At 32.7% G+C, this 27,492-nt stretch overlaps 3 protein-coding genes and 2 pseudogenes across 7 annotated transcripts in view; 2 read left to right on the forward strand and 3 right to left on the reverse strand.

Annotated features, from left to right (window-relative positions):
- The window catches only part of LOC145966891 (kelch domain-containing protein 4), a 119,563-nt gene that overhangs the window by 8,639 nt on the left and 83,432 nt on the right, over positions 1-27,492 (forward strand). For 3 of the 4 annotated variants that reach the window (XM_083091318.1, XM_083091321.1, XM_083091320.1), the window contains exons 2-3: positions 11,220-11,390; positions 26,302-26,540. In XM_083091318.1, coding sequence (XP_082947444.1) covers positions 11,220-11,390; positions 26,302-26,540 — 410 coding nt within the window. Of the gene's footprint in view, positions 1-11,219; positions 11,391-24,858; positions 25,092-26,301; positions 26,541-27,492 lie in introns of those variants that run through there. The other variant, XM_083091322.1, reaches the window with a different exon arrangement.
- Positions 871-4,794, reverse strand: LOC145966900 (uncharacterized). The gene is made up of 7 exons (XM_083091333.1): positions 4,766-4,794; positions 2,638-3,239; positions 2,368-2,409; positions 2,150-2,294; positions 1,903-2,062; positions 1,637-1,816; positions 871-1,516 (listed from the first exon to the last, which is right to left on the reverse strand). The coding sequence occupies exons 3-7, from the start codon at positions 2,382-2,384 to the stop codon at positions 1,305-1,307; spliced, it is 714 nt and encodes a 237-aa protein (XP_082947459.1). The 5' UTR covers positions 2,385-2,409; positions 2,638-3,239; positions 4,766-4,794; the 3' UTR covers positions 871-1,304.
- LOC145966893 (uncharacterized) lies at positions 3,712-5,209 on the reverse strand (annotated as a pseudogene).
- LOC145966890 (uncharacterized) lies at positions 4,753-8,113 on the forward strand (annotated as a pseudogene).
- Positions 13,887-27,492, reverse strand: part of LOC145966897 (uncharacterized) — a 35,587-nt gene continuing 21,981 nt past the window's right edge. Inside the window, exons 2-8 of one of the 2 annotated variants that reach the window (XM_083091329.1) lie at positions 19,649-19,869; positions 19,133-19,273; positions 17,351-17,458; positions 16,747-16,923; positions 16,406-16,647; positions 16,163-16,322; positions 13,887-15,010 (exon numbers count right to left, since the gene is read on the reverse strand). In XM_083091329.1, the coding sequence (XP_082947455.1) occupies positions 14,928-15,010; positions 16,163-16,322; positions 16,406-16,647; positions 16,747-16,923; positions 17,351-17,458; positions 19,133-19,273; positions 19,649-19,712 (975 nt within the window). In that variant the 5' untranslated portion in view covers positions 19,713-19,869 and the 3' untranslated portion in view covers positions 13,887-14,927. Of the gene's footprint in view, positions 15,011-16,162; positions 16,323-16,405; positions 16,648-16,746; positions 16,924-17,350; positions 17,459-19,033; positions 19,274-19,648; positions 19,870-27,492 lie in introns of both variants that reach the window. The other variant, XM_083091328.1, reaches the window with a different exon arrangement.

Below are 27,492 nucleotides of genomic sequence, written 5' to 3' on the forward strand. Positions count from 1 at the left end.
TACGGTTTATGTAAAATTAAGAAATGATTTCAAGCCTCATAACTCGGAAAGTACTTAATGAAAACTAACTTAATTATAGTGTTTTGGAAAGCTCTCGAGATGAGCTATAAGAATATGCAATAAAAAATGGGGGGTTCCATTTGAAAGAAACAACGACCTTGAAACAACCCTCAAGGTCGCTGTCAAGGTCAAAGTCAAGGTTACCATGAGATACTCCGTTTGATATCCTACAACTTTTGTATTTGAAGTTTTCCTCCATAACCCTTAGTTTCCAAAATTTTTGGGGGTATCCAGACTTTTTCCTAACCCTGTATAAGCTATTATTAGATAATACGTCGTAACGTACTTCCCAGATAACCAAGTCTGCCAAAATCAGATCATGCCAAGTGTCTGATACCAAATGTTCTCATCAAAATGGCAACAAATTTGTTGCAGAAATAATTATTACTGATGTAATCAACAAATTGGTGTCAAAAGTCGAGCAGAACCTGCTCACAGAATCTGACAGCAGATTGGCGACAGAAACCGAGCAGAATCTGTTAACATGACTTGAGGTCAGATTGTCAGCAAAAACCGAGCAGGATCTGCACGCGCGCAATCTGACGGCAGATTGACAGCAAAAACCGAGCAGAATTTGCAATTTTTTACCATTCATATAAAATAATGCATTTAAATGGATTTAAAGTCCGATTTTTACATTTATTTAAATAAAAATGAAAACTGAATGATATTTTTATAATTATATTTTTAACTATTTAGACATTATTTTACATATACTTTTTACATAATTTTATATAATCATATTTATGAAAAATATAAACTTATATAACTTTCTATTAATTAAAATTATTTAAACTAAATTAAAAATATTATTATAATTAAATTGTGACCTTTAAATATTCTATAATTTTTATAATAATTACATGATATTAAATTCTAATTATAGTATTAATGAATAAATTTGCTGATAGATTTTCCGATGACCGCGACTAGAAGAACCTAAACAGACAACAAATAGAAAATTAAAATATTATTTTGTATATTATTTTAATAACGTAATATATTATATCGCGCATGTCAATATTTTCAAATAAATGAATACAGTTCTTAAAAACCTACTCATTTATTTGTATTTGCGACACACGATATAAAATATACGCGAGAAAGCTTTTATAATATTTCATATTTTTCGTGTGTGAGTGCGTGTGCATGTGTGTGTGTATTTGTGTGTATGGCAGGTTCTTAAAATTTAACGCTGAAAAGTGCTCTTTATTGCGATAATCGAGGTTATCCAAGTCGGATGATTAAAAAAGGCGCTGAAAAGTGCCGTTTGCTCTTCTCGAGAGAGATGCGATCCATTCAACGACATATGTCGTTGAATCCACTGATCGCGTAGTAGTCCTTCTCCTCCTCCTTATTCTCTTCCTCTCCTCTTCGTCCTTGTCCTCCTTTTCGTCCTCGTCCTTCTCCTCGTCCTCGTCCTCGTCCTCGTCCTCGCAAGTATAGTTTCCATTATCTAAAGATGTATAAAAAAATTTGTCATGTTACGAAAAATTACAAAAATATTTAAATAAGAAATAAAATCAAAATTTTTGCATACACGTTATCTAATCGTCAATAATTTCTCGATCCGTACTTTCGTTCGACTGCTCGTCGTTCCATAGATCGCGTTGAACCCTTGTGCCGCCGCCGTGCGGAATGGTCTTGCGTGATCTGCTCCTGTGTCTCTCCTTGGACATCCTCAAGGCCTCTCGTATTTGCGCTTGGAATTCAGAACGCGTAGGTTTTTCAAAATGTTTATTTTGGCATACACCATCTGAAAAATAAACGCAAATTGCATTATCATTAAGGACACACAAAGTTATATCAACAATGTATAAACAAATATATTCGATTTCGTACCATAAATCGCCGCAACAAGACGAGTATTGTACAATGACCGGTGTCCTTCACGGCCCCACCATGTAAAAGATGACGCGATGATATCCTTCAAACTTTCCTTTAGGCAGATGTTGACAGCTTCTCTCAAATTAAAATCGCCGATGTAACGGAAATAATTCACCTACAACATATCAAAGATTAATAAAATTATATATTGGAATACGAAGAATTAGAAATTAAAAAAAGTACAATTTTTCTTTTCACTTACGGCGTTGGAATATCCATCCTCGTCGATTCTTTCGAAAGCATCCATGTCCTGAAGTGACGCTATAGGGAAAATGGCCGGTTTTCGTGGTGCCCGATGACGATCTTGGGCACATGTCAAAATTTTTTCCAGATTAGTATTTATTGATCTGCAAATAAAATATAACGACAAATCAGTACAATGAAAATGTCATTAAATGTATTAATTGATGTGACACTTGCTTCATTTGTGTTTCCATGCGATCTAAGCGTTCGTGTATTTTCCTGTAAACATAAAATAACATTTAAATATTAACGCTTCTATAAGAATATATACATTTTACTAATGTTTTTAAATATATTTTTTACTATAGATATATTTTTAATATTTTATATTTTAATCTATATTTTTAATATTTTTCTATTTTTTAATAACATTAAACTTTATAATAATATGTATAATAACACAAAACTCCTCATAAACATGTAATGAGTAAATATGTATAAATTTACCGAATGTTCGACTTTTCTGGTTGCGTTGAATCATATCTACGTGCCCTTGATTCTCTACTGCCAACATTCAAATTTTGCGAAGGAACGTCTCTGCGTGCACCAGAATTTCCATGATGATCCTGAAATTCCGCAAAAACATTATCGGCATAGGTTGCCGTTTGGCGCAATGTGTTATAATTTTGTGTTTGTGGTGTTTGTGATATGTTAGTGTTATGAAATAAGGTTGAAGGTTGAATGTTGATGTATGATCGAGTTAATGTATGTGCTTCATTGTCTGCGTGTGATTGAACGAATGTATCTTGTTGACCGAGTGATTGAAAATTTGTATTTGATGGAGCGGCTACGTCTGATAGAATGTTTGTTTGTGATGGAATGTATGTGTGCGAGTCTTCTGTAATATTATAATAATTATTATTATTATTATAAAATTAAGTAGATTTTTCTTCGAGAGTCCTCCTTATGTCCTGGATATCTTCCTGGACATTTGCAGTACTGTTGGTTGTTGCGATCCTTCTTTGTTTCGGAGGGGCCTCATCCGAAGACGTCGTCAAATACCGCGATGGTTTCGAGATGTTTCGCTTCGGTCGTTCGGTCATCTCTGCCTTGTAAGTACATATTAACATATTATGACACATAGTATATAGAAAATTCATATAGCTGCAGTAAAAAGGGAGCAAAATTAGTTTTTCTTAATTTTAAGTATACAGTTTAATAAAAGATTATAAAAGAATATTAAAATATTTTAACACGTTGATGAGATATATATGAAACAAACATAGTGAGAGTATTAAGAAAATGGAAAATAAACATGCTAATATATAAATATATAAATTACTTATGAAACGCAGATGATGAGAAGCAGATTTTAACTGTAGAAGAAAAACAATAAAATAGCCAGTATATATAAAATAACATTCAATTACAATATTTGCAAATGTTTGAAAAGAAAGTACAAAAATAAGACGAATAGAGACAGCAAAGAAAAGAAAAGTATTATAAAATGTGATGTAAAAAAAAAAGAATGTAATATTTTCGCATTTTTATAAAAATTAAAAATGTTTACAACATCAGATCTTACATCTTCTCACTATGTATAATAACTGCGACCACGTATTGCAATGTTTCCAAATGATTTTCCTCATCATTGTCCATCGATGTAGAATTCCAAAAAGGCATTTTGTAACATTTTGCATTAACTTCTTCCAAATTAATACAAAAGAGTTCATTCCTTAACGTTGTACATTTATATACCTGAAAAACCGATGATACCATACCAACATCGTAAAAATTATCAATCTCTAAAAATTTTTTTATAATTAAGCAGTAGGTATTATTGTTCATAACAATGTTATCGACAATACAGATAGATCCGTCATTTAAAACGCAGCAATTATCGCGTTCATCTATACTTAGCGATATTTCATTGAATTGTATTTTACGGTATTGAAGACGATTACTACCATCATTATTATGCGGTATAGACACACGAATAGAGGAATCAACTTTACAAATATTGTTTAAATCATGAACCCGTTTCTCTGCCATTCTATTAAAAAACTGTTGCAAGGGTTGACCTGGTTTCCTACAATATTTCCTAAAAATTGACATATTACTTTCGTAAGGAAAAGCAGAAAATGAATCCAGGCTACCAAAACGTTTGACATCGTCAGTGAGATGAAGGAGTCCGTGAATATTATACGTATGAAAAGTTGGACCATAAAGATCATCACAACGAAGAACAAATTTCTGTAATGCAAAATCTGCAAACATTAAATGTTGTCTCGATGGTGATTTTGAAACCAAAACTCTAATAGCAGTATGAAGAAATAAGAAATGTTTATACAATTGTTCGTTTAATATACCATACATTACAACAGGACCTGTATATAGCAAAAATTGGCGGAATTCGGTTGCTTTATATTTAGAAAAAGTATCAAGAGATGTAGGGCGAAATCTGAAGGGCAATATACTTTAAGAATCTTTAATCTTTCAGATACAATAGAAATAGATCTTCCGGAAAGTTTTGACAATTGTGAATATTTACCGTGGACCCATGCAGTTAAAAATTTTTTTACAACGCCCAAGCATACAAGATGCATGTATTCAAAAGGTACTTGTGATACCATACCTATTGGAAGCGATGCTAAAGGACTTTTACCCTCTTTGTGATGATTCTCGTCTAAGCATCTAATATACTCTTCATCAGTTCGAAGAGCATGATTAATACCACTGAAGACCATACGACTTTCCATATGTACACCGGAAATTTTGCATTTGGAACAGGGTTTGCTAGACACATGACTGCGATGATTTAAAATGAAAGCTCTAGCTGGTGCATCAGCTATGAAAGTTCTCAAACGTATTGGGATTTTATTGCCACGAAAAATAATTCCTCCACAGGACATAATTCTAATGATATCTGCGACAAATTTTTCAAAAAAAGTATTGGGATCGAATGGCTTTTGTGAACCTTTATAGATTCCTATAACTATTGGTTTCATGCATTGTATGTTAACAATTCTGCATTGAATAGGCCAAATATGGATAATACCTGACTTATCTAAATTACATCCGTCCGTATTAAAATCCAATTCTAGTTCCTTGACAGTGAATACGAATGGCACATTGAAGAGATTTTCTACTAACGTTGCTTCGAGATCCTCTCCTCTGAAGGTATTTGGAGCATAGAGCTCAGAGCATTTGGTAGCGCTTACTGGACCGCACCATTAGCGGTAACGATATCTCTTCGAAGGGGAAACGTTTATGACGCCAAAATATTGGTCTCGGATTGGCTGAGCCATATTATCTAACTCTACGATTGGTTGCAATCTAATCATCATCGTGCATCGTGCATGTGTAGCAGACTCTCACTCTTCCTTCAACTGTCGCCCAGCAAGTAGCAAGCTGAAGACTTTGTACTCACAGTGATTTTAAGAAGTAATAAGAGGTAGTGGATATACGAGACATTGTTTTGCAGCTGCAACATTCAAAAGAAAGATAAGTAAACATGAAATGTAAAAATAATATTAAATTTACTGTTTCACGGAAATTAATAAATACATTATCGGTGAGACAGCGTAGTAGGGTTATGTCTGAAATCAGAAATAGCATTGCGCAAAATATTTCTTCTTCTACAATTATCAATAGTATTGATAATAACATACAAGATATTAATATTTCGTCAAATGTAGGTTGCAGTTCTTCTATTGATATTAATTTGATTAATGATACTTCGAATATGAGCCATGTAAATATAGAAGAGAATGAGCTTTCCTCTTCTTCTTCATGTATTTCTGATGTCAGTGATATATCCTCCTTGTCATCTACTAATTCTTTTGACTCACTATTTTCTGAACGTTTAGCATCTTGTTTTGTGAGTAACAATTTAACTCATGTTCAAGGTAACAGCATATTAGCTATTCTTCGAACACATCCTTGTTTTTCAAATTTGCCAAAAGATGTTAGGACTCTTCTCAATACACCTCGACATCCTGCTATTGTATCCAACGTAGAACCAGGAAAATATATCCACCTTGATCTCGAAGCAACGTTAGTAGAAAATCTCTTCAATGTGCCATTCGTATTCACTGTCAAGGAACTAGAATTGGATTTTAATACGGACGGATGTAATTTAGATAAGTCAGGTATTATCCATATTTGGCCTATTCAATGCAGAATTGTTAACATACAATGCATGAAACCAATAGTTATAGGAATCTATAAAGGTTCACAAAAGCCATTCGATCCCAATACTTTTTTTGAAAAATTTGTCGCAGATATCATTAGAATTATGTCCTGTGGAGGAATTATTTTTCGTGGCAATAAAATCCCAATACGTTTGAGAACTTTCATAGCTGATGCACCAGCTAGAGCTTTCATTTTAAATCATCGCAGTCATGTGTCTAGCAAACCCTGTTCCAAATGCAAAATTTCCGGTGTACATATGGAAAGTCGTATGGTCTTCAGTGGTATTAATCATGCTCTTCGAACTGATGAAGAGTATATTAGATGCTTAGACGAGAATCATCACAAAGAGGGTAAAAGTCCTTTAGCATCGCTTCCAATAGGTATGGTATCACAAGTACCTTTTGAATACATGCATCTTGTATGCTTGGGCGTTGTAAAAAAATTTTTAACTGCATGGGTCCACGGTAAATATTCACAATTGTCAAAACTTTCCGGAAGATCTATTTCTATTGTATCTGAAAGATTAAAGATTCTTAAAGTATATTGCCCTTCAGATTTCGCCCTACATCTCTTGATACTTTTTCTAAATATAAAGCAACCGAATTCCGCCAATTTTTGCTATATACAGGTCCTGTTGTAATGTATGGTATATTAAACGAACAATTGTATAAACATTTCTTATTTCTTCATACTGCTATTAGAGTTTTGGTTTCAAAATCACCATCGAGACAACATTTAATGTTTGCAGATTTTGCATTACAGAAATTTGTTCTTCGTTGTGATGATCTTTATGGTCCAACTTTTCATACGTATAATATTCACGGACTCCTTCATCTCACTGACGATGTCAAACGTTTTGGTAGCCTGGATTCATTTTCTGCTTTTCCTTACGAAAGTAATATGTCAATTTTTAGAAAATATTGTAGGAAACCAGGTCAACCCTTGCAACAGTTTTTTAATAGAATGGCAGAGAAACGGGTTCATGATTTAAACAATATTTGTGAAGTTGATTCCTCTATTCGTGTGTCTATACCGCATAATAATGATGGTAGTAATCATCTTCAATACCGTAAAATACAATTCAATGAAATATCGCTAAGTATAGATGAACGCGATAATTGCTGCGTTTTAAATGACGGATCTATCTGTATTGTCGATAACATTGTTATGAACAATAATACCTACTGCTTAATTATAAAAAAATTTTTAGAGATTGATAATTTTTACGATGTTGGTATGGTATCATCGGTTTTTCGGGTATATAAATGTACAACGTTAAGCAATGAACTCTTTTGTATTAATTTGGAAGAAGTTAATGCAAAATGTTACAAAATGTTTTTTTGGAATTCTACATCGATGGACAATGATGAGGAAAATCATTTGGAAACATTGCAATACGTGGTCGCAGTTATTATACATAGTGAGAAGATGTAAGATCTGATGTTGTAAACATTTTTAATTTTTATAAAAATGCGAAAATATTACATTCTTTTTTTTTTACATCACATTTTATAATACTTTTCTTTTCTTTGCTGTCTCTATTCGTCTTATTTTTGTACTTTCTTTTCAAACATTTGCAAATATTGTAATTGAATGTTATTTTATATATACTGGCTATTTTATTGTTTTTCTTCTACAGTTAAAATCTGCTTCTCATCATCTGCGTTTCATAAGTAATTTATATATTTATATATTAGCATGTTTATTTTCCATTTTCTTAATACTCTCACTATGTTTGTTTCATATATATCTCATCAACGTGTTAAAATATTTTAATATTCTTTTATAATCTTTTATTAAACTGTATACTTAAAATTAAGAAAAACTAATTTTGCTCCCTTTTTACTGCAGCTATATGAATTTTCTATATACCTTGTGTCATAATATGTTAATATGTACTTACAAGGCAGAGATGACCGAAGCGAAACATCTCGAAACCATCGCGGTATTTGACGACGTCTTCGGATGAGGCCCCTCCGAAACAAAGAAGGATCGCAACAACCAACAGTGCTGTAAATGTCCAAGAAGATATCCAGGACATAAAGAGGACTCTCGAAGAAGAACCTACTTATTTTTATAATAATAATAATAATTATTATAATATTACAGAAGACTCGCACACATACATTCCATCACAAACAAACATTCTATCAGACGTAGCCGCTCCATCAAATACAAATTTTCAATCATTCGGTCAACAAGATACATTCGTTCAATCACACGCAGACAATGAAGTACATACATTAACTCGATCATACATCAACATTCAACCTTCAACCTCATTTCATAACACTAACATATCACAAACACCACAAACACAAAATTATAACACATTGCGCCAACCTATGCCGATAATGTTTTTGCGGAATTTCAGGATCATCATGGAAATTCTGGTGCACGCAGAGACGTTCCTTCGCAAAATTTGAATGTTGGCAGTGGAGAATCAAGGGCACGTAGATATGATTCAACGCAACCAGAAAAGTCGAACATTCGGTAAATTTATACATATTTACTCATTACATGTTTATGAGGAGTTTTGTGTTATTATACATATTATTATAAAGTTTAATGTTATTAAAAAATAGAAAAATATTAAAAATATAGATTAAAATATAAAATATTAAAAATATATCTATAGTAAAAAATATATTTAAAAACATTAGTAAAATGTATATATTCTTATAGAAGCGTTAATATTTAAATGTTATTTTATATTTACAGGAAAATACACGAACGCTTAGATCGCATGGAAACACAAATGAAGCAAGTGTCACATCAATTAATACATTTAATGACATTTTCATTGTACTGATTTGTCGTTATATTTTATTTGCAGATCAATAAATACTAATCTGGAAAAAATTTTGAAATGTGCCCAAGATCGTCATCGGGCACCACGAAAACCGGCCATTTTCCCTATAGCGTCACTTCAGGACATGGATGCTTTCGAAAGAATCGACGAAGATGGATATTCCAACGCCGTAAGTGAAAAGAAAAATTGTACTTTTTTTAATTTCTAATTCTTCGTATTCCAATATATAATTTTATTAATCTTTGATATGTTGTAGGTGAATTATTTCCGTTACATCGGCGATTTTAATTTGAGAGAAGCTGTCAACATCTGCCTAAAGGAAAGTTTGAAGGATATCATCGCGTCATCTTTTACATGGTGGGGCCGTGAAGGACACCGGTCATTGTACAATACTCGTCTTGTTGCGGTGATTTATGGTACGAAATCGAATATATTTGTTTATACATTGTTGATATAACTTTGTGTGTCCTTAATGATAATGCAATTTGCGTTTATTTTTCAGGTGGTGTATGCCAAAATAAACATTTTGAAAAACCTACGCGTTCTGAATTCCAAGCGCAAATACGAGAGGCCTTGAGGATGTCCAAGGAGAGACACAGGAGCAGATCACGCAAGACCATTCCGCACGGCGGCGGCACAAGGGTTCAACGCGATCTATGGAATGACGAGCAGTCGAACGAAAGTACGGATCGAGAAATTATTGACGATTAGATAACGTGTATGCAAAAATTTTGATTTTATTTCTTATTTAAATATTTTTATAATTTTTCGTAACATGACAAATTTTTTTATACATCTTTAGATAATGGAAACTATACTTGCGAGGACGAGGACGAGGACGAGGAGAAGGACGAGGACGAGGAGGAGGACAAGGACGAAGAGGAGAAGAAGAGAATAAGGAGGAGGAGAAGGACTACTACGCGATCAGTGGATTCAACGACATATGTCGTTGAATGGATCGCATCTCTCTCGAGAAGAGCAAACGGCACTTTTCAGCGCCTTCTTTAATCATCCGACTTGGATAACCTCGATTATCGCAATAAAGAGCACTTTTCAGCGTTAAATTTTAAGAACCTGCCATACACACAAATACACACACACATGCACACGCACTCACACACGAAAAATATGAAATATTATAAAAGCTTTCTCGCGTATATTTTATATCGTGTATCGCAAATACAAATAAATGAGTAGGTTTTTAAGAACTGTATTCATTTATTTGAAAATATTGACATGCGCGATATAATATATTACGTTATTAAAATAATATACAAAATAATATTTTAATTTTCTATTTGTTGTCTGTTTAGGTTCTTCTGGTCGCGGTCATCGGAAAATCTATCAGCAAATTTATTCATTAATACTATAATTAGAATTTAATATCATGTAATTATTATAAAAATTATAGAATATTTAAAGGTCACAATTTAATTATAATAATATTTTTAATTTAGTTTAAATAATTATAATTAATAGAAAGTTATATAAGTTTATATTTTTCATAAATATGATTATATAAAATTATGTAAAAAGTATATGTAAAATAATGTCTAAATAGTTAAAAATATAATTATAAAAATATCATTCAGTTTTCATTTTTATTTAAATAAATGTAAAAATCGGACTTTAAATCCATTTAAATGCATTATTTTATATGAATGGTAAAAAATTGCAAATTCTGCTCGGTTTTTGCTGTCAATCTGCCGTCAGATTGCGCGCGTACAGATCCTGCTCGGTTTTTGCTGACAATCTGACCTCAAGTCATGTTAACAGATTCTGCTCGGTTTCTGTCGCCAATCTGCTGTCAGATTCTGTGAGCAGGTTCTGCTAACAAATCATTATCCTAATGCGGACATAACGGATGCCAATCTGCTAGCAACTTTTGTGGAAATCTGTCGCCAATCTGCTGACAAATTGCGCGCATTTTGCTTACCGGGTTATGTTAGATTGTATGTGACTTGATGTGAGACACTGCTTTTTGACACTGCTTTATTGTATGTGACTTGATGTGAGACACTGCTTTTTGATATAATTAAAATTATTTCGTTGTACATTATTATGTTTTATTTATTATTTATAGGAGGATATAGAAAAAGTCATTGCTGAGATTGAGAAAGATGAAGCCCATAGACAACGCATTAAAGAGACGGTAGTAAATGCGCCGTCTAGACGAGTCAACTTCACTTTGACGGCGCATCCCTTCAAGAACGAACTTATTATGTTTGGTGGCGAATTTTATGATGGTCGACAGGTATGTATTATATTAAAAAAAATTGATATTTAATATTTGGAGTGATCTTAAAATTTTTCCACACCAAACGCATTAACATATTACACGTGTGTAGCAAAAAGTGCCAATATATTTACAGCTTATCCGTAAGAACGAAAGATTTATTGACTAGCATATATACTTCTTATTATGCGTATATTCGATTGATTCCGATTATACACTGCTGATCGGACACGACGACATTTCCCGATCCTATATAGTCCCATTCGGATACATTCCTGATCAGCAGATTCGGATTTCGGTGCCGTTTTCCCTACTTCAAGTGCATGCTAGCGGCCGAGCGCCGCGAAAAACAGTACCGTCTATGCCGCGCCGATCTAATGATCTAACGTAACAAAGAGAGCTCCGTAGGTCTCGTAGAATACAAATATATACAGGGTGTCCCATTTTATCTTTGTCAGTCAAATATCTCGATATTACTTACAAGTAAAGGCACCCAACTGTCACTCACGGATTCTAATGAACCTTTGTACACTTGTAAAACTATGCAAAATAATAGACACGTATTTTTTTTTATCTGCGGAGAAACGATTTTAAGGGCAGAAACAACCCCTTGTATACAGGGTGGGCCATTTTAATCGACACCTTGGCAACGCCATCCAAGGTCAAACTCATGGCACCAGTAAATAGATCTTTTTACATCCTACAACTTTTGTCTGAAACAATTTTTTATGAAATTTAAATTTTTTGCGATACGAAGTCCGTATATCCATCCCATATATACAAGGAGTTGTTTATGCCCTTAAAATCGCTTCTCCGCAGATAAAAAAAATACGTGTCTATTATTTTGCATAGTTTTACAAGTGTACAAAGTTTCATTAGAATCCGTGAGTGACAGTTGGGTACCTTTACTTGTTAGAGTTAGAAAAAAATATTTTAGACAAAAGTTATATGAGTCGAAGGGGGCCATAAGATGGTGTCATTGGTTTGACCTTAAAAAGTCGTTTGAAGGTCATGTAAAGGTCACCTTGAATTCTGTAAATGGAAACCCCAATTTTTATTGCACATTCTTGTAGCTTATCTCGAGAGCTTTCCAAAACACTATAATTAAGTTAGTTTTCATTAAGTACTTTCCGAGTTATGAGGCTTGAAATCATTTCTTAATTTTACATAAACCGTAAAATATTCATTTTTCGATTATCTTACCTTAATACTTTTATGTACAAAATAATGAAAGGAATCAATTGGTGTAAAGAAAACACATAATTGTTTCAAAAAAAAAATGTAATTGTTAATTGCAAATTACATTTTTTCTTTCGAAACAATTATGTGTTTTCTTTACACTAATTGATTCCTCTTATTATTTTGTACATAAAAGTATTAAGGTAAGATAATCGAAAAATGAATATTTTACGGTTTATGTAAAATTAAGAAATGATTTCAAGCCTCATAACTCGGAAAGTACTTAATGAAAACTAACTTAATTATAGTGTTTTGGAAAGCTCTCGAGATAAGCTACAAGAATGTGCAATAAAAATTGGGGTTTCCATTTACAGAATTCAAGGTGACCTTTACGTGACCTTGACAACACTCTTCAAGGTCATACTGATATCACCATGTATGCCCCACATAGCACATAGACGTCCACTGGACATCCGAGGGATGTACGATTGGTCCGATACGGATGTCCGTGGGATGTCCGTACACATCCATTGGCTGTCCATGGGGCATACATATTATGTCCCAATGTCCATCTTATTTATGTCCACAGGACGTCCTATAGACATCTAGTAGACGAATGCGGATATCCCATAGACATCCATATCGGACCAATCGGATGTCCTTTGGACGTCCAGTGAAGGTTTGGTGGATGAAAATACAGTACATCCAGTCGGATGTCCAATTCGAATGTTTCATGGACATTTAGGGTGCTTTCCAATTACGAATACTGCGTTACACGAAAGCATTTTTTTGGCTACATATTATCTAAAGTGTCTTATAAGATAAAATGTAGCCAATAAAATGCTTTTATGTAACACAGTGTTCGTAATTAGAAAACACTCTCAATAAATGAAAATATAATAAGATCTAGTGAAGGTCTAACTCAAATATCCATGGCTCCGATCCAGAATGCACTAAAAATGCTTCGAAACATCATTCTATCTTTATTCTCATGAAATGTAAAATAAAGATAGAATGATGTTTCGAAGTGTTTGTAATGCATTCTGGATCGCACCACATGAATAAAATTAAGGGCGCTCGATTCTTGAATTTATTTACAAGGGATACGTATATACAAAATCTGCTTTTACAGAGAATATGCAAGTTGATTGGCTATTGCATGGCTTTTTAGTTAAAAAATATATTTTTCGTAAAAATGAAATTTACTTATCTCTTGCGAATACATTCAAGAATCGGGTTCCAGTTGGTCTGAAAAACATAAAATTGTATAGAGCACATTAGAATATATAAAACGATTTCTGATTTTGTTAATGTTTTATTAAATAATCCCTTATATATAACATTCCACCCTTGAGCGGCCTAAAATTGTAGGTTTAAGATTAAATACGCACAATCGCTGTTTTTTAATTTGCAAATCTGATATTTTTTTATAGGGTGAATGATGTGATATAAGAATGAAATAATTATTTTACTTGACAAGCTAATGAATATATTTTAATTTTCCAATTTCTTTATTATTATAAACATATAATAGATAAAATTAATTTTTATTATTAATTAATTGCGCAACTATTTTTAATATCATCCGTACATAATATCGTTATATAATATGCTACGTATAATATGAAACTTTATTTTATATACTATAACTTTTATTTTATATACTATAGCTTTATAAGAATACACTAAATAATATTGTAGGAATACATTAAATAATAATTTTATTATATAATCAAAAAATGTTTAGGCTTCCACGATTGATCACATCATGAGAATTATTGTTACATACATCAGGTTGCACATAAGTTTTTTTTTAACATTGCATACATAAAGTATTCAAATTAAAATGCACTGAAGAAATTAAATACGCCAAAGTTTTCACGTCATCAGACTTAAAAATAAAATTCTACACATAAGTTATGTGAAACTTTGTTTAATAAAATTGATTAAGAGAGCTAAACCATAATAATCTTAATAAAATTTTGATGCTATTTTTTCATTTCTACGTCTTGCAGTCTTACATTATTAGATCAGTTTTCAGCAAATCAGAAAGTAACATACATGTATTGTGTTATATCGATGCTTTTTAATTTACTGAAAACTAATTTAAAAAACATTAATAAAACATGCAGGATTAAAGAAATTCAATTTAACCAGAGTTCAAATCAATAGTACCAATACTTTAAATGTATAATTTGACTAATCGCAGAAGCGCAAACGATTTTAGATTACTGTTTGATTGCACAAAGTTATTCCAATAAAATAATGGTTTGATGTGAGACAACAAAAACATTGGCCATTAAACTATAATTATAAAATAAAATGAGTAATAACGAAATTATTATCTTTATTTGGTATAGGTTGCTTACGATAAGACTAGCCTTCATCATTGATATTTGCACGAAGTCCAGCTACTTCTATATGTTTGGCACATTTTTCAGGCGCGCGACGCAGCCACTCTTTAATAAAAGTACAAATAAATGTATTTGTAGCATCGGGATAGTGTTTTTGAACTACATTTGAAAAATAAAATAAATTTCAGATCTATATTTTAATAATCAAATTAAAATCCGCAAAGTAGCTTATCGAGTTTCTATTTTTTTAGTGATAAATGTATTTTATTCTTAAACTATTCTTCAATAAAAATAAAGAGAATTATCCTAATTCAATAATACTTTTCTAAAATAACTTTTCACACTGATTCAAATTCGATATTTGTTTATTCCCATCACTTATAATTTACGAGATATTTTTCGATGTTTAGAATTAATTTTTGCTAAATAAAGATAAAAACAATTTCAATTACTGATAATCAAAAACATCATTAGACTTTTGCAAGTACTTTTTAAACATAAGTTTGCTTGTTGAATCGAAATCTGTTTCAATTTTTTTTGAAGTACCCATATTATTCGAATTATGTTGAGTTACACATTTTATTATACATTAAATTTGTTAAAAAATGCTGTTACTCATTTGAAACAATTTTGTATATAAAAAAAATTTATAAAACTAAATGACTTGTGTATGTCTCAGGTCACTGATTTCGAATCTTATCCTAAATTTCAAATGGTAAGAATTACAGAATCAATATCGTTATATTAACTAAACCTACAAAACTTTACTATATTGATTACACCATATCAATTCCAGTTTTAAAATTTCAAAACTCTGGTTTGAAATCAGAAATCAAAGAGACCATAAAGCTTTCATTTTATTAAATTGTTACGGGTTGCTTGAAGGGATTAATAACATTTTTTAACAAATTAAATATGCAATTCAACACAACTCGAAAAGTATGGATACTAAAAAACTTGGAATGAATTTCAAGCAAAATTAATTTTAAAAAATATTTGCCAGAGTTTGATGATGTTTTTAATTACCAGTAATTAAAATCATCTTTGCCTGCTTTCCAATTATAATCGGCTTTAAATGTCTAAATATTTGAAAATAATGAGTGATAAAGAAAAACAGTTAATTGATTAGAATTCAATATGCAAAATACTTTCTTTCATATTTGAGAAAAAAATTATATATTAAATTCTTCCATGAATTAATTAGCATTTATAATTACTCTTTCGATAAAAAAGTGTATTATAATATTTATAATTTACCTATTACAATTGTGCAAAAACGCAATTCGGAAAACTGTTTTTTGTTTCTTCTTCCAAACCAACTGAATGTTTGCGCTAGTTCCAATGTGAAACATTTTTTCAACACGTTTTGTACAGTATGTTTTATACTTTGACCACCAAGTTTCTGTAATTGTTTTACCTGTGCAAAATTATAATAATGAAATACATTTGTGCAAATAACCATCAAAAACATAAATGGATGAAAATTAATAAATATCTTACCAATTTCGCGTAATTTTGTTCGTCCATTAAGAATCTTTCTAATGTTTGTAACTCTTCGTCGTTTTTTATAGGAAACATAGAAATAAATGGATTCTCTTTTTCTTCATTTTTGTCGCTTGCTTGATTCCTTTTACAAGTTGTACATGTGTCTCGTTCATCATTTTGATTCGCAATAATAATGTTTACTTTATATTTTATATCCGTCAAAGCTTTTATAATGTACTTTTTGAATGAAGCATCGTCTGCAATCATGCAAAATTATTAATTACTGATAATATAATACATATATACAAGCCTGTTATAAAAATTATATGACCTACTTTCGATTTGCCTATGCTTACCATATTGCGCAATGGATGGTGAAAGTTTATGTGTAGTTTCCTTTACCTTGTTCTTAGGAAATTGTGCCAAATTAGTAAACTCATTTTCATAATCTGAAGAAATGTTATTATGTCGTATAAAATCGGTTGAGTGCGAAAGATCTTTAACATTCTTTTTTGGCTCCAATTGTAAACTACCTGAACAAAAATAACAAATATAATAAAAATCTCAATTAATATTTTGATATCTAAGATCCAATTTCATAACTAACCGAAGTTTAATTCATTAAAGCCTGTATTACACTACAAGTTGTGAGCTCGGTTGCGGTTGGACCAATCAGAGCAAAACAACTTGCCGGCCGGCTGCTCCAATAGTGTAATACAAGCTAAATGGAGGATTCACATTGTGTCTGATGTCCAATGAATCCAATCGTATGTCGTACATCGGACATTGGACGCAATGTGAATCCTTTATTAATCAACTAATTATGGTTAAAAAGAAAATAAAAACAATTCAATATTTCGATTATCCAGGACAATTGGCAACTATTTTCTAAATAGTAAATTTGAAATTATTTAAATATGTTAAAAAAATATAAGTTATTATTATAGATGTTATTGGTACCTTTTTTATTTGTTATTGATGATTGTATATTATTCTGAGAAAGGTTGGAATAAAATGAACAGTCTTGTTCTTCGGATTCCGATTGTGTTTGTCGGAATGATGATCTAGCTGTAAAATTAATAACATTTTTAAAATATACCCAGTAAGCAAAATGTTAGCAGGTTGGCAGCAGATTGGCAGCAAATTCGATCAGAATCCCACACCAGAACCATAGCCATCTGTGTCCGCATTAAGCTTTTGTTTGTTTTGGTGACAGAGTCTGTAAAACATAACCTGTCAACAAACTGTCGGCAGAAACCGAGCAGGATCTGCGCGATGCAATTTGATGTTAGATTGCCAGCAGAAACCGAGCAAAATCTGCGCATGCAACCTGATGGCAAATTGACAGCAGAAACTGCACAAGATTTGCGCTTACTTTTATTAATATTATATAAATGCAACAAAATTGATTATTACAAGTGCTAAATAAGAATATTATCGGCAAGTTAATTACAATTTTCTTCTAAAATGACATATATGTCATATGTTATATCGTAATATATGTTAATGTAATATATGTTATATTGTAGTTATATCTCATATAGCGAAGGACTAATTTAATTTAATTAAATTAATAATAAAGTAAATGATAAAAGTAAATGTAACTTGTAAAACTGGAGATGTAATTTATTTAGAATTAAATTCTTGCTTTATGCCTCAAATAGGCAGTACATGAATAAATTACCATTTATCATATTGATTCCAATCAGTTTAATATTCTGAATCTCATCTGCTTGTATCAGATATCAGAAATTAAAGTGATAGAAATTAAAATGATAATTACTATATTTTTAGTCTTTTATTCATATTCGCGACTTTATATATATTTCTGACAGAAATTAGATTACGAGAAAGTACAGCTCACGTAGCGGTAAGTGAAGGAACTATCGCATCATGCAAACTCTGTTCCGTTTCTGCCGTCAATCTGCTATCAGAGATTGTGTGCGCAGATCATGCTCGATTTTTGTTATTAATTTGCTATCAAATTGCGCCTCACAGATCTTGTTAAATTTCTGCTATCAATTTGCCGTCAGTTATATCTGCAGGCTTTACTTGATTTCTGTCGATAATTTGACATCAAATTTCATTGCGCAGATCCTGCTCGGTTTCTGCCGACAATCTGTTGTTAAATTGCGTCGCACAGATTCTGTTCAATTTCTGCCATCAATCTGCCGTCAGTTATATCAGCAGGCTCTACTCGATATCTGCCGAGAATTTGACATCAAATTTCATTGCGCAGATCCTGCTCGGTTTCTGCAACCAATCTGTTATCAAACTGTGTTGCGCAGATCTTGCTCGATTTCTGCCACCAATCTGCTATGATAATTTTAAACAAATCCTGTTCAGTTTCTGCTATCAAATTATGTCAGCAGGTTTTGTAACATTTCTGCTGACATTTTGTTATCATTATTTGATATAACAAATTTTTTATACAATCTGCAATCTTACTGTCGACAAAAATTTGTAGCAGAAATTGACAAAATCTGTTTGAACAGACTTTGCTGACTGGGTAGTACTAGAAATTTCCAAAGTTATTGATCAGCGCTTCGTTTGGAATATTTTAGAATATTTGTGCTTTTAATTAATAAATAATCTAGAATCGTTTTGTAAATAGCAACATTAACGTAAATACAATTTTCTTACAACTTGTATCTCCTTTATAATATAGAGATGAATTATTTTCACTTTGTTGCCGCACAATTAGTTGACGTGGGAATGCTGGTAAAGAGTCAGCAAATGTACCTTCATCCTCTGAATCACTACTGCTTAAACGTTTAGCTGCTGTAATTTTTCTTCTCTTCTTTGCAGTTTCATCGACATCAGTATTTACGTCTGTGACCATTTCTGCTCTCTTTAATTTATCTTTCGCACGTTGAAAGGAATCTGAAGATAATATAGTACAGAATGAAAAATGCAATGATGTGATATTTATAATAAAGTTGTTTATTGGTATTATTCTAATAATCAAGATATTAAAAATAATAAATTCAGTAATTAATTTCTTTTCTAGATTTTTGTACATTTGATATCAGGCACTTACAATAAAACTATAGAATCTACTATGTCGGGTTATTCAATACCCTGGAAACGGATGTTTTTAAAACTAAACATTTTTGGAAAAACCATTTCAGATAAAAATTATAGGATGTAGTAAGCGATGCATCAAGTCGTAATACAAATTTGGCTTTAGATGACAACCGGAAATCAATTTTTAAATATTATATCAAACATTATGAACATATATATTTCTATATTTACCAGAAGTTGATATGATTTCACATACTGCGACTTGTGTCCAATTAACAGTGTCAACATTTTGCATTAATTCGACTGCCTTATCATAAGTTTTGAAATTAGTGTAATTTGGCCAGTATGCTTTTGTTCGAGTTCCATCAACAAACTAATTTTGAGGAATAATTTGAATTCCGTCGTCGAATTGAACGACGTAGTATTTTCGTGTGTCAGCCTTCATGATGCTGCTAAACACAATAAATATCTAATAATAATATTAAATAATATTCCGACCAATACCGAATTAAACAAGTAATATAAAGAAATGCCACATACAATCTGAATTTTCTTAACACGATATACGAGCTAGATCTTGTTAATACAACAATATTTTTATGTGATATTATTATGTGATATTATTACAATATTTTTATGTGATATTATTATTTAACGTACATTTTATCTCTAATAATATGTTTTAGAATGATTGATTTCATTCATTTAATTAGACGACGTTTACATTATAGTTTTACAGACATATAATAACAAATTTTGTTTTTTACTATTTATTTTTCCAGGTTTCCGCGTTATCGCTGCGTTTAAAATTGCCAGCGTTTCGCAAAGTATAATATTTGTGAAACATCGGCAAGTAAGTAACTGTAAACGTGATAACAACCCAGAAATGTGGAAAAGGAAATTAAATTTCAAAAATATATTTTCATAAATTTTCATACAAATTTTGACGTCGCAAGCATTTTGACTTTTATTAATTTTCTTAATACAAAAAAAGGTTAATCGTCAGTATGAAGTAGTGGAAATACGATATAATTCGTTTGTATATAAGGCAAACGTACAAACTTTTGACAAATATCAGATATATGCCACCATTTTCTCTTAGATAATTTGTCAACTATATAGTAGTAGTAGTAGTAGTAATGTTTTATTGATCCCCTTAGGGCTACAATCTTCTTACAATTCTCTTAACCTAGGATTCTTAGCCTAACTCTTAACCTAACTTATTACTAAGTAAGCTGCCGTGAGTTACCTACTCACGCCAGCTTTCGCACACACCACACGCCTCGCCGCGGACTTCCGTTTCCTCTTGCTTACCTTTCCATTCATTTACTTATCCCTTCATAACTCGTCTACCCCCCCTCCTCTCTCTCCTCTCTCTCCCCTCACCCCTACTCGCCCCCTTCTCACACTCTCTTCCCCTCTTTCTCACCTCCTCACTCATTCCTCTCCTCCCTTACCACCCCTACACCCCCTTCTCTCCTTACTCTTTCTAACTCCCTCATCCACCCCTCTCCCTCTCCTTCCTCTCCTAACACCCACCCCACCGCTTCCTGCCAACTACCCCCTCCATCCGCCCATTCTCTACACTCTTCCCATACATGCTCCCACGTCTCCCCTTCCCCCCCGCATAACCTACATTTCCTTTTCTCTTCTTCCTCCCAGTATTTTCCTTCCTTCACTTCATTTCCCAGTCTAAATCTCGCCACCCTCTGCCATCTGCTTTCCCCCCAGTCCTTCTTTAAGTACTCCGGTATCCCCTTCCCTTTTACCTTTCCATACCACTTGCTATACCTTGATTCTCTTATTTTCCCCCATCTCTCCTTCCTCTGCTTCTCCTTATCCTTGCCTTCTAACTCCCCAAACCATCCTTTTCCCTCCCCTCTTCTTCTTTCCACTTCCTCTATTTCCATCCCTCTGTCCTCAAAGAATGCCCTCCTCTCCTTCTCCCACTCCGCATCCCCCCTCCCCATCCTGACCTCTTCCCTCATTTTCTCCCAGCACCTTCTAGCCAACACACTCCCCTTACCTTTCTCCAATCTTTTTTCAAATCCCCATGCCCGTCGCCCTGCTCTTCCCCTCAACTTTTCTCTCTGCAGTTCCTCTCTTACTAAGTAACCTGGTTTCTCTGTCCACTCCTAACACCCATCTCAAATACCTCTCCTCCAATTTCTCCATTCCTTCTCTCTCCCTCCATCCCCACACCTCTACTCCGTATCCTAACACCGTCCATACTAACTTATCAAACATCCACAATCTTCTTCCCCAATCTTTCCCAAATCTTCTTTTCCCTATTCCCCATACCTGCCCCATTACTACTGCTGCCCTTCTCACCCTCTCCTTTACGTGCACTTCCTGTCCTCCATTTTTTTGTAGCGTATACCCTAAATACTGAAATCGTTTCACCTCCTCAATTACCTTTCCTTTCCACCGCCAATCATTTTTCTTTATCCTCCCTTCCCCCTTCCTAAATCTCATAATTTTTGTTTTATTCGGATTTAATTCCAATTTCTTCCTCTCTAAATACCCCTCTAATCTTTCCATCATGCTCCTCATTTCCTCTTCCTTCTCCGCCATCAATACTACGTCATCCGCATACGCCAATGTGTATATTATTCTCTCCCCCAGTTTAACCCCTCCCTATTTTACCCTACCCATTTCCTCTTCCAGATCCGCCAATACTATATTAAACAACAATGGACTTAATGGACACCCCTGCCTCACCCCCCTTGCTGTCCAAAAACTTTCCCCTATCTCCGTTCCTACCCTAACCCTACTCCTTGTCTCCCTCACTATCTCCTCCACCCTCTCTATCAATCCCTCCCTAACTCCCCTTTCCCTCATTGCCTCTACCATCACCCCCCTATCCACCGAATCGAATGCCGCTTTCAGGTCTATGAACATAGCCACCAGCCTTCCTTTCTTTCTGCTCAGCTGCCTATTCACCAAATAATTAATTATGTATATATATTATCCATAGTCCCCATCCCCTTTCTGAATCCCGTCTGATTTTCCGACAATACCCTCTTATCCTCCATTTCACTCCTCAGCCTTTCCGCTAAAACTGTTACATATACTTTGTAAATCGCTGGCATTAATGTGACTCCTCTATATTCCTCTGCCCTCACCCCCTCCCCCTTTTTTCTAATTGGTACTATTACCCCCTCCTTCCATCTTTCTGGCCATCCCTCTCCCTTCCACACCCTATTACAAAACCCCCACACCCACTCCTCCATTCCTTCTCCTCCATTCCTTCTCCTCCATATTTCCATGCCTCACTTGGTAGCTCATCTATCCCTGCTGCCTTCCCATCCTTTAACATCCTTATAGCTTTCCTCACTTCCTCCATACTTAATTCTTCCTCCTCTTCCCTTTCTTCTTTTCCCCTCTCCCTTTTCCCTCCCCTAACTACTCTCCTTTCCACGAGACTCTAGCCGCTAGAGGCGCTAGTACTAACCTGACCTGCTTGTCGTCGGTCGTCGCGTCGCGCGCTTTGCATCGAGTATCGCGTTCTGTTAACGCGTTTCTTTAATCGAGTGTGTAATTAATAATTAAATGCGTTAACCGTTTATTAAATTCGTACCGTAACCGTTGGTAAATTCCTCCTTTTATCAATCGTGAATGATTAAGTGCGCGAGTAAATTTGTAAAAGTGTCGAAAGTGATGAAAGAAAAAACTTCGCTTATTTGACGATGTGTCAGACTGCGTGTTGAAGAAACGACGTCTCGTCGATGACGATTATTATCGTGCAACACACTGGGCATTGCTATTTATCAGCAGTATGAAGAATCTCATTATTAAGATAAGAATAAGTGAGTGAGTGAGTGAGTGAGAGAGTGAGAGAGAAAAAGGGAGAGAGAGAGAGAGAAAGAGAGAGAGTACGGTGCATGTGTGGATACGCGTGCATAAATACACCACACACACACACACACACACACATACGCACACACACACTGATTGTTACACTCATCGTGTGCAGCAATCAGCTGATCGCGTCGAGCGCCCCACATGATCGCCTGTATCGGACGGTGAGTTGCGCCGTCCCTGTCTACCTCTTGTACTTGTTCCGTAATTCGCAAACTATTTTATTTAATAATTTAAAAACTAAGCCTCGTAGACAATTTTGGTAAAGAGAAAATCGTCTTAGAATAGACTCGACAATTTATTTTTTTAAAGACAAACGTTTGTTCTGAATCACCCTGTATATATATATATATATATATATATATATACACTTGGCGAAATAAATAAATAGATAGATAGATATAGATATAGATATAGATATACACAGATAAATAAATAAGTAAATAAGTAATAAATAAATTATAATAATAAATAAATATGAAAATAATGATGTTCTTCAAAGTATGTTGTACAGTCGGATCTATATGAAAAAAAAGTTGGAAAAAGACTTCAAACTTGCAAAATATGTAATGTTCTAGCGTCCGTCGCTTCATGTTCTCGGCTATAGTTGTAGCTGAAAAATCGTCTTTGTAAATAGGTGCATAAGGAACATGGAAAATTTTAAATATTTTTAACAAATGCTTGAGAGTAGCATCGACTTTATCTACCATTAGCATAGGAGAGTAATACTATAATATATTTCAAACTCGCCTAAATTGGAAGGGACAATTTTTGATTCCTTTGTTAAAAGTGACATTGCCATTTTATATGAATCATTTTAACTATACTTTTATATATCAAATGATCTATTATAAAATGAACTACTATAAAAATTTAAATAAGATATATGTATAATACTGCCATAAGAATGTTTTCATAAAAACGCTAAATAAAAAATTAATTTAATTAATAATTTTATGCATGCATCCCTTGTATAACGTTACGTAACATGCGAATTACATTTTGTTTTTATTATAGATATTGCTTATAGTAGATTTACTATATATAACATTCTACAAATTTTGATAAATATAGCACTAATTTAATAAAGCAAAAATTTTCCAAAACATGTAAATATTCGTAACAATTTATATGATTGTAATAATAAAGACAATAATGATAAATTTTTACTAAAAAAAATTCTGTGTTTTATAAATAAAATACTTCTTGCTTTCTAACACCAATAATAGTTATTAAGAACACAACACATGATACTGTAAGACGTCCGCGATGTCAGAATTGTTGAAAGGGCAAACCGTAGGAAAGGCGTCGGGAGTAAAATAACTCGAGCTCATACAAAGATAACGTGCGTTTTATTAACAAAAGTCTTACACGCGTCCTACATGCTTGACGTTTATACAAAGCTAATTCTCTCTGTAACTCGCGCAGACCACGAGGTCTTCCATCCGTCAATCACAAGTCGGCCCGTATGCGCGGTTCCCTATTGCGCATTGCCTAGCGCTAAACCACCAATGACGAACGAAGTTGCCGCTGCGCGCGCAACTTCGTAGATGCGTGCGCCTGCATCGTACAAGCACCCGTTTGGGCTAACCTAATGGGTGTCTTACAATACTTTCAATAGTTTTATATCTAAAAGTTTTTTTATATCTAAACCATTAAAGTAGATGTAGTATATAATATAACATAATTGCCTAATTTATACCGATATATATTTTAATACATATTAAATACTATACTGAGCAATTATGCATATTACGGATAACCTCACCGATTTCAATGACATTGACACATAAAGTCAAGCTCACTGTTCTGAGTAAGTATCAAAAGATTTTAAGCATCACTTATTATTTATTAAAAAGTTATTATATAAAATAATGAAAAAAGTTTAATGAATAGAACATAATTTTGTGACAGCATGTACGTTTGAGGAGAAATATCCAACGTAATCCAAATCAAATTTTAGTTGTAAATCAGAAATAGGGTTTGAGTTAGGTTAGGTTATAGATAAAAAACGGAAAACGGTTAGGTTAGGTTATAAATAAAAAACGGAATTGAAATAAGAAATAAGAACAGACTGTATTACTTATTGAAGATAATTATAATATATTAAACAATATATTATTTTACAAATTGTTCAAAATGACTACCGTTTTGATCCACACACAATTTTGCTCTTTGAGTTATTGATGTTATGGCAATATCTAAATGAAAAATTTCTTAGGCACTGAGTAACGATATACATAACGATGCGGGACTTTTGTGTTCCATAACATCAATAACTTAAAAAGCAGAATTGTTTGTGTTTTTATTTCTAATTGCAATTTTGTTTTTTGTTTATAACTTTAAAACAATCGACTTTAGGGCATATGCATATTAAGACTTTTTGATTTCAAAAATCTAATTATATTTTTTTTATCTTCTGGAAAAGATAATCAGGAGATATGATGTAAATGTTAATGTAAATTTTAGAAAATCGTGTGAAAAATCGAAAATATATACCGAAGTTTATATTTTTAGATCTCATTTCGTATCTAAAATATTGAGTAATGTGAGAAATACAGATCGGAAAAAACACTTATTAAATACCTGTTTAGGTGTCTGTAAATGTTTAATACTTGTCTTTCCAATTTGCTATTTTTCACTGAGAAATTTATATTGCATAGAGAAATATATCTTTTTAGATCTTAGCATCAAAATATCAGACAACTAATATTTGTTTATAACTTTGTATAATAAACAATTAACAACATCCTTTTAACTAAAATTTTTTAAATGTTTAGGATTATAATCTTGGTTACATACTTCTATCATTAAAAAATCAAGAGTAGCCCTTAATATTCAATTTTACTAAAAAATTAATGAAATAATTTGTTTTTAGATTTTTTGATAGAGCAAATCAAATCAAATTTGATAAAGATAACTAATATTAAAAGAGATTTAACAATAAAAAGAGAAATTATTTTTCTATTTAATAAAACAAAATCTAAACATAATAAGAGTTTAATTATATTTAATTCTTTTAGACCATTGTATATGGCGATATGTTCTTCTATAACATAAATAAGCGAGAATGGACATTAATAAAAGCGCCTGGAGCACCACCACCGCGATGTGGTCATCAGACAGTAGCTACTACTGCAAATGGCAGTGGCGAATTATGGGTATTTGGCGGTGAATTCACTAGTCCGAGCGAGTCGCAGTTTTATCATTACCGTGACTTGTGGGTATTCCGGTTCGCCGAAAAGAAATGGGAAAAGATCACGTATGTATAAGAAAATAGAAAAAGAAATAAATAATACATAATTATTTTTAATTGTGAAAAATTATTTACAATCAAATAAAATTTGAAATTTGGCTCAAATAATTAAAAATTAAATCGAAGTTGAACCACAGCGAGGTAATTTGAGCGCAGGGAAGAAATAACATTTTCTTCTTTTTGATTACTCGTTTATTTGTTTTGTTATTACTCGTTTATTAAATAAAAATAATTACATTAATAAAAAAAATTAATCTTTCAGATCATCTTTTGATCTCTCTTCAGCGCGATGTTAACAATATATACTACAAATTATTATGACGCATCGTTTCGGTCATAACCAATCATAGACTTGAATTTGGTTACAATTTTAATTGGGAAGAGCCTAAGATTTTGGACAGAGAGTCCTCATTGAGCAAAAGACTCGTCTCCGAAATGCTGTTTATCAAGCGATAAAAAAATAGCTGGAATTTGCAGAGTGATACAGAGGGCTTGCATCATGCATTTGTCGATAATTTATCAAAAATATGAGACATTGGTTTACATATTTATATGTTTGTTATTATCGAATCAACCGACTTTGTCCTCGGTTGAATCTATGTTTACATCCTAACAAATATCAAACCAACATGAGAGATACACAATGGCATACCGTTATTAATTTAAAAAAGCGCGAAATCTAGTGAGTTATGCTTCTATTAATTTAAACTATTAATTTAAACATAAAAAGCTAATTCATGTGTAATATCTTTCGGTATTCATATTTTTACTCGATTTGTTAGATCTGCTGTGACCGAATACATTGGAACAGCACAACTGTAATAATTTGAAGGACTTAATTGAAAATAATGCGCTTACCAGATCTCCGTGGAATACAATTTATCGTCATCTATGCGGATATCAAGGATTTTATGCGTTCAAGGATCAAGAAAATTTTTATAATTTAATGCGTTATAGT

The sequence above is a fragment of the Camponotus vicinus genome, unplaced genomic scaffold (assembly GCF_025532165.1).
Source record: "Camponotus vicinus isolate PSW18456_S1 unplaced genomic scaffold, iyCamVici1.0 SCAF_2, whole genome shotgun sequence".
In the NCBI taxonomy this organism is placed as follows: Eukaryota; Metazoa; Arthropoda; class Insecta; order Hymenoptera; family Formicidae; genus Camponotus; species Camponotus vicinus.

Excerpts from the sequence above, each read along its gene's own strand:
- LOC145966900 (XM_083091333.1), bottom strand. Across the intron at positions 1,817-1,902 it reads TCTTGTTGCGGCGATTTATG|ATGGTGTATGCCAAAATAAA; the intron begins GTACGAAATCGA and ends TTTATTTTTCAG. Across the intron at positions 1,517-1,636 it reads CGACGAGCAGTCGAACGAAA|ATAATGGAAACTATACTTGC; the intron begins GTACGGATCGAG and ends ATACATCTTTAG.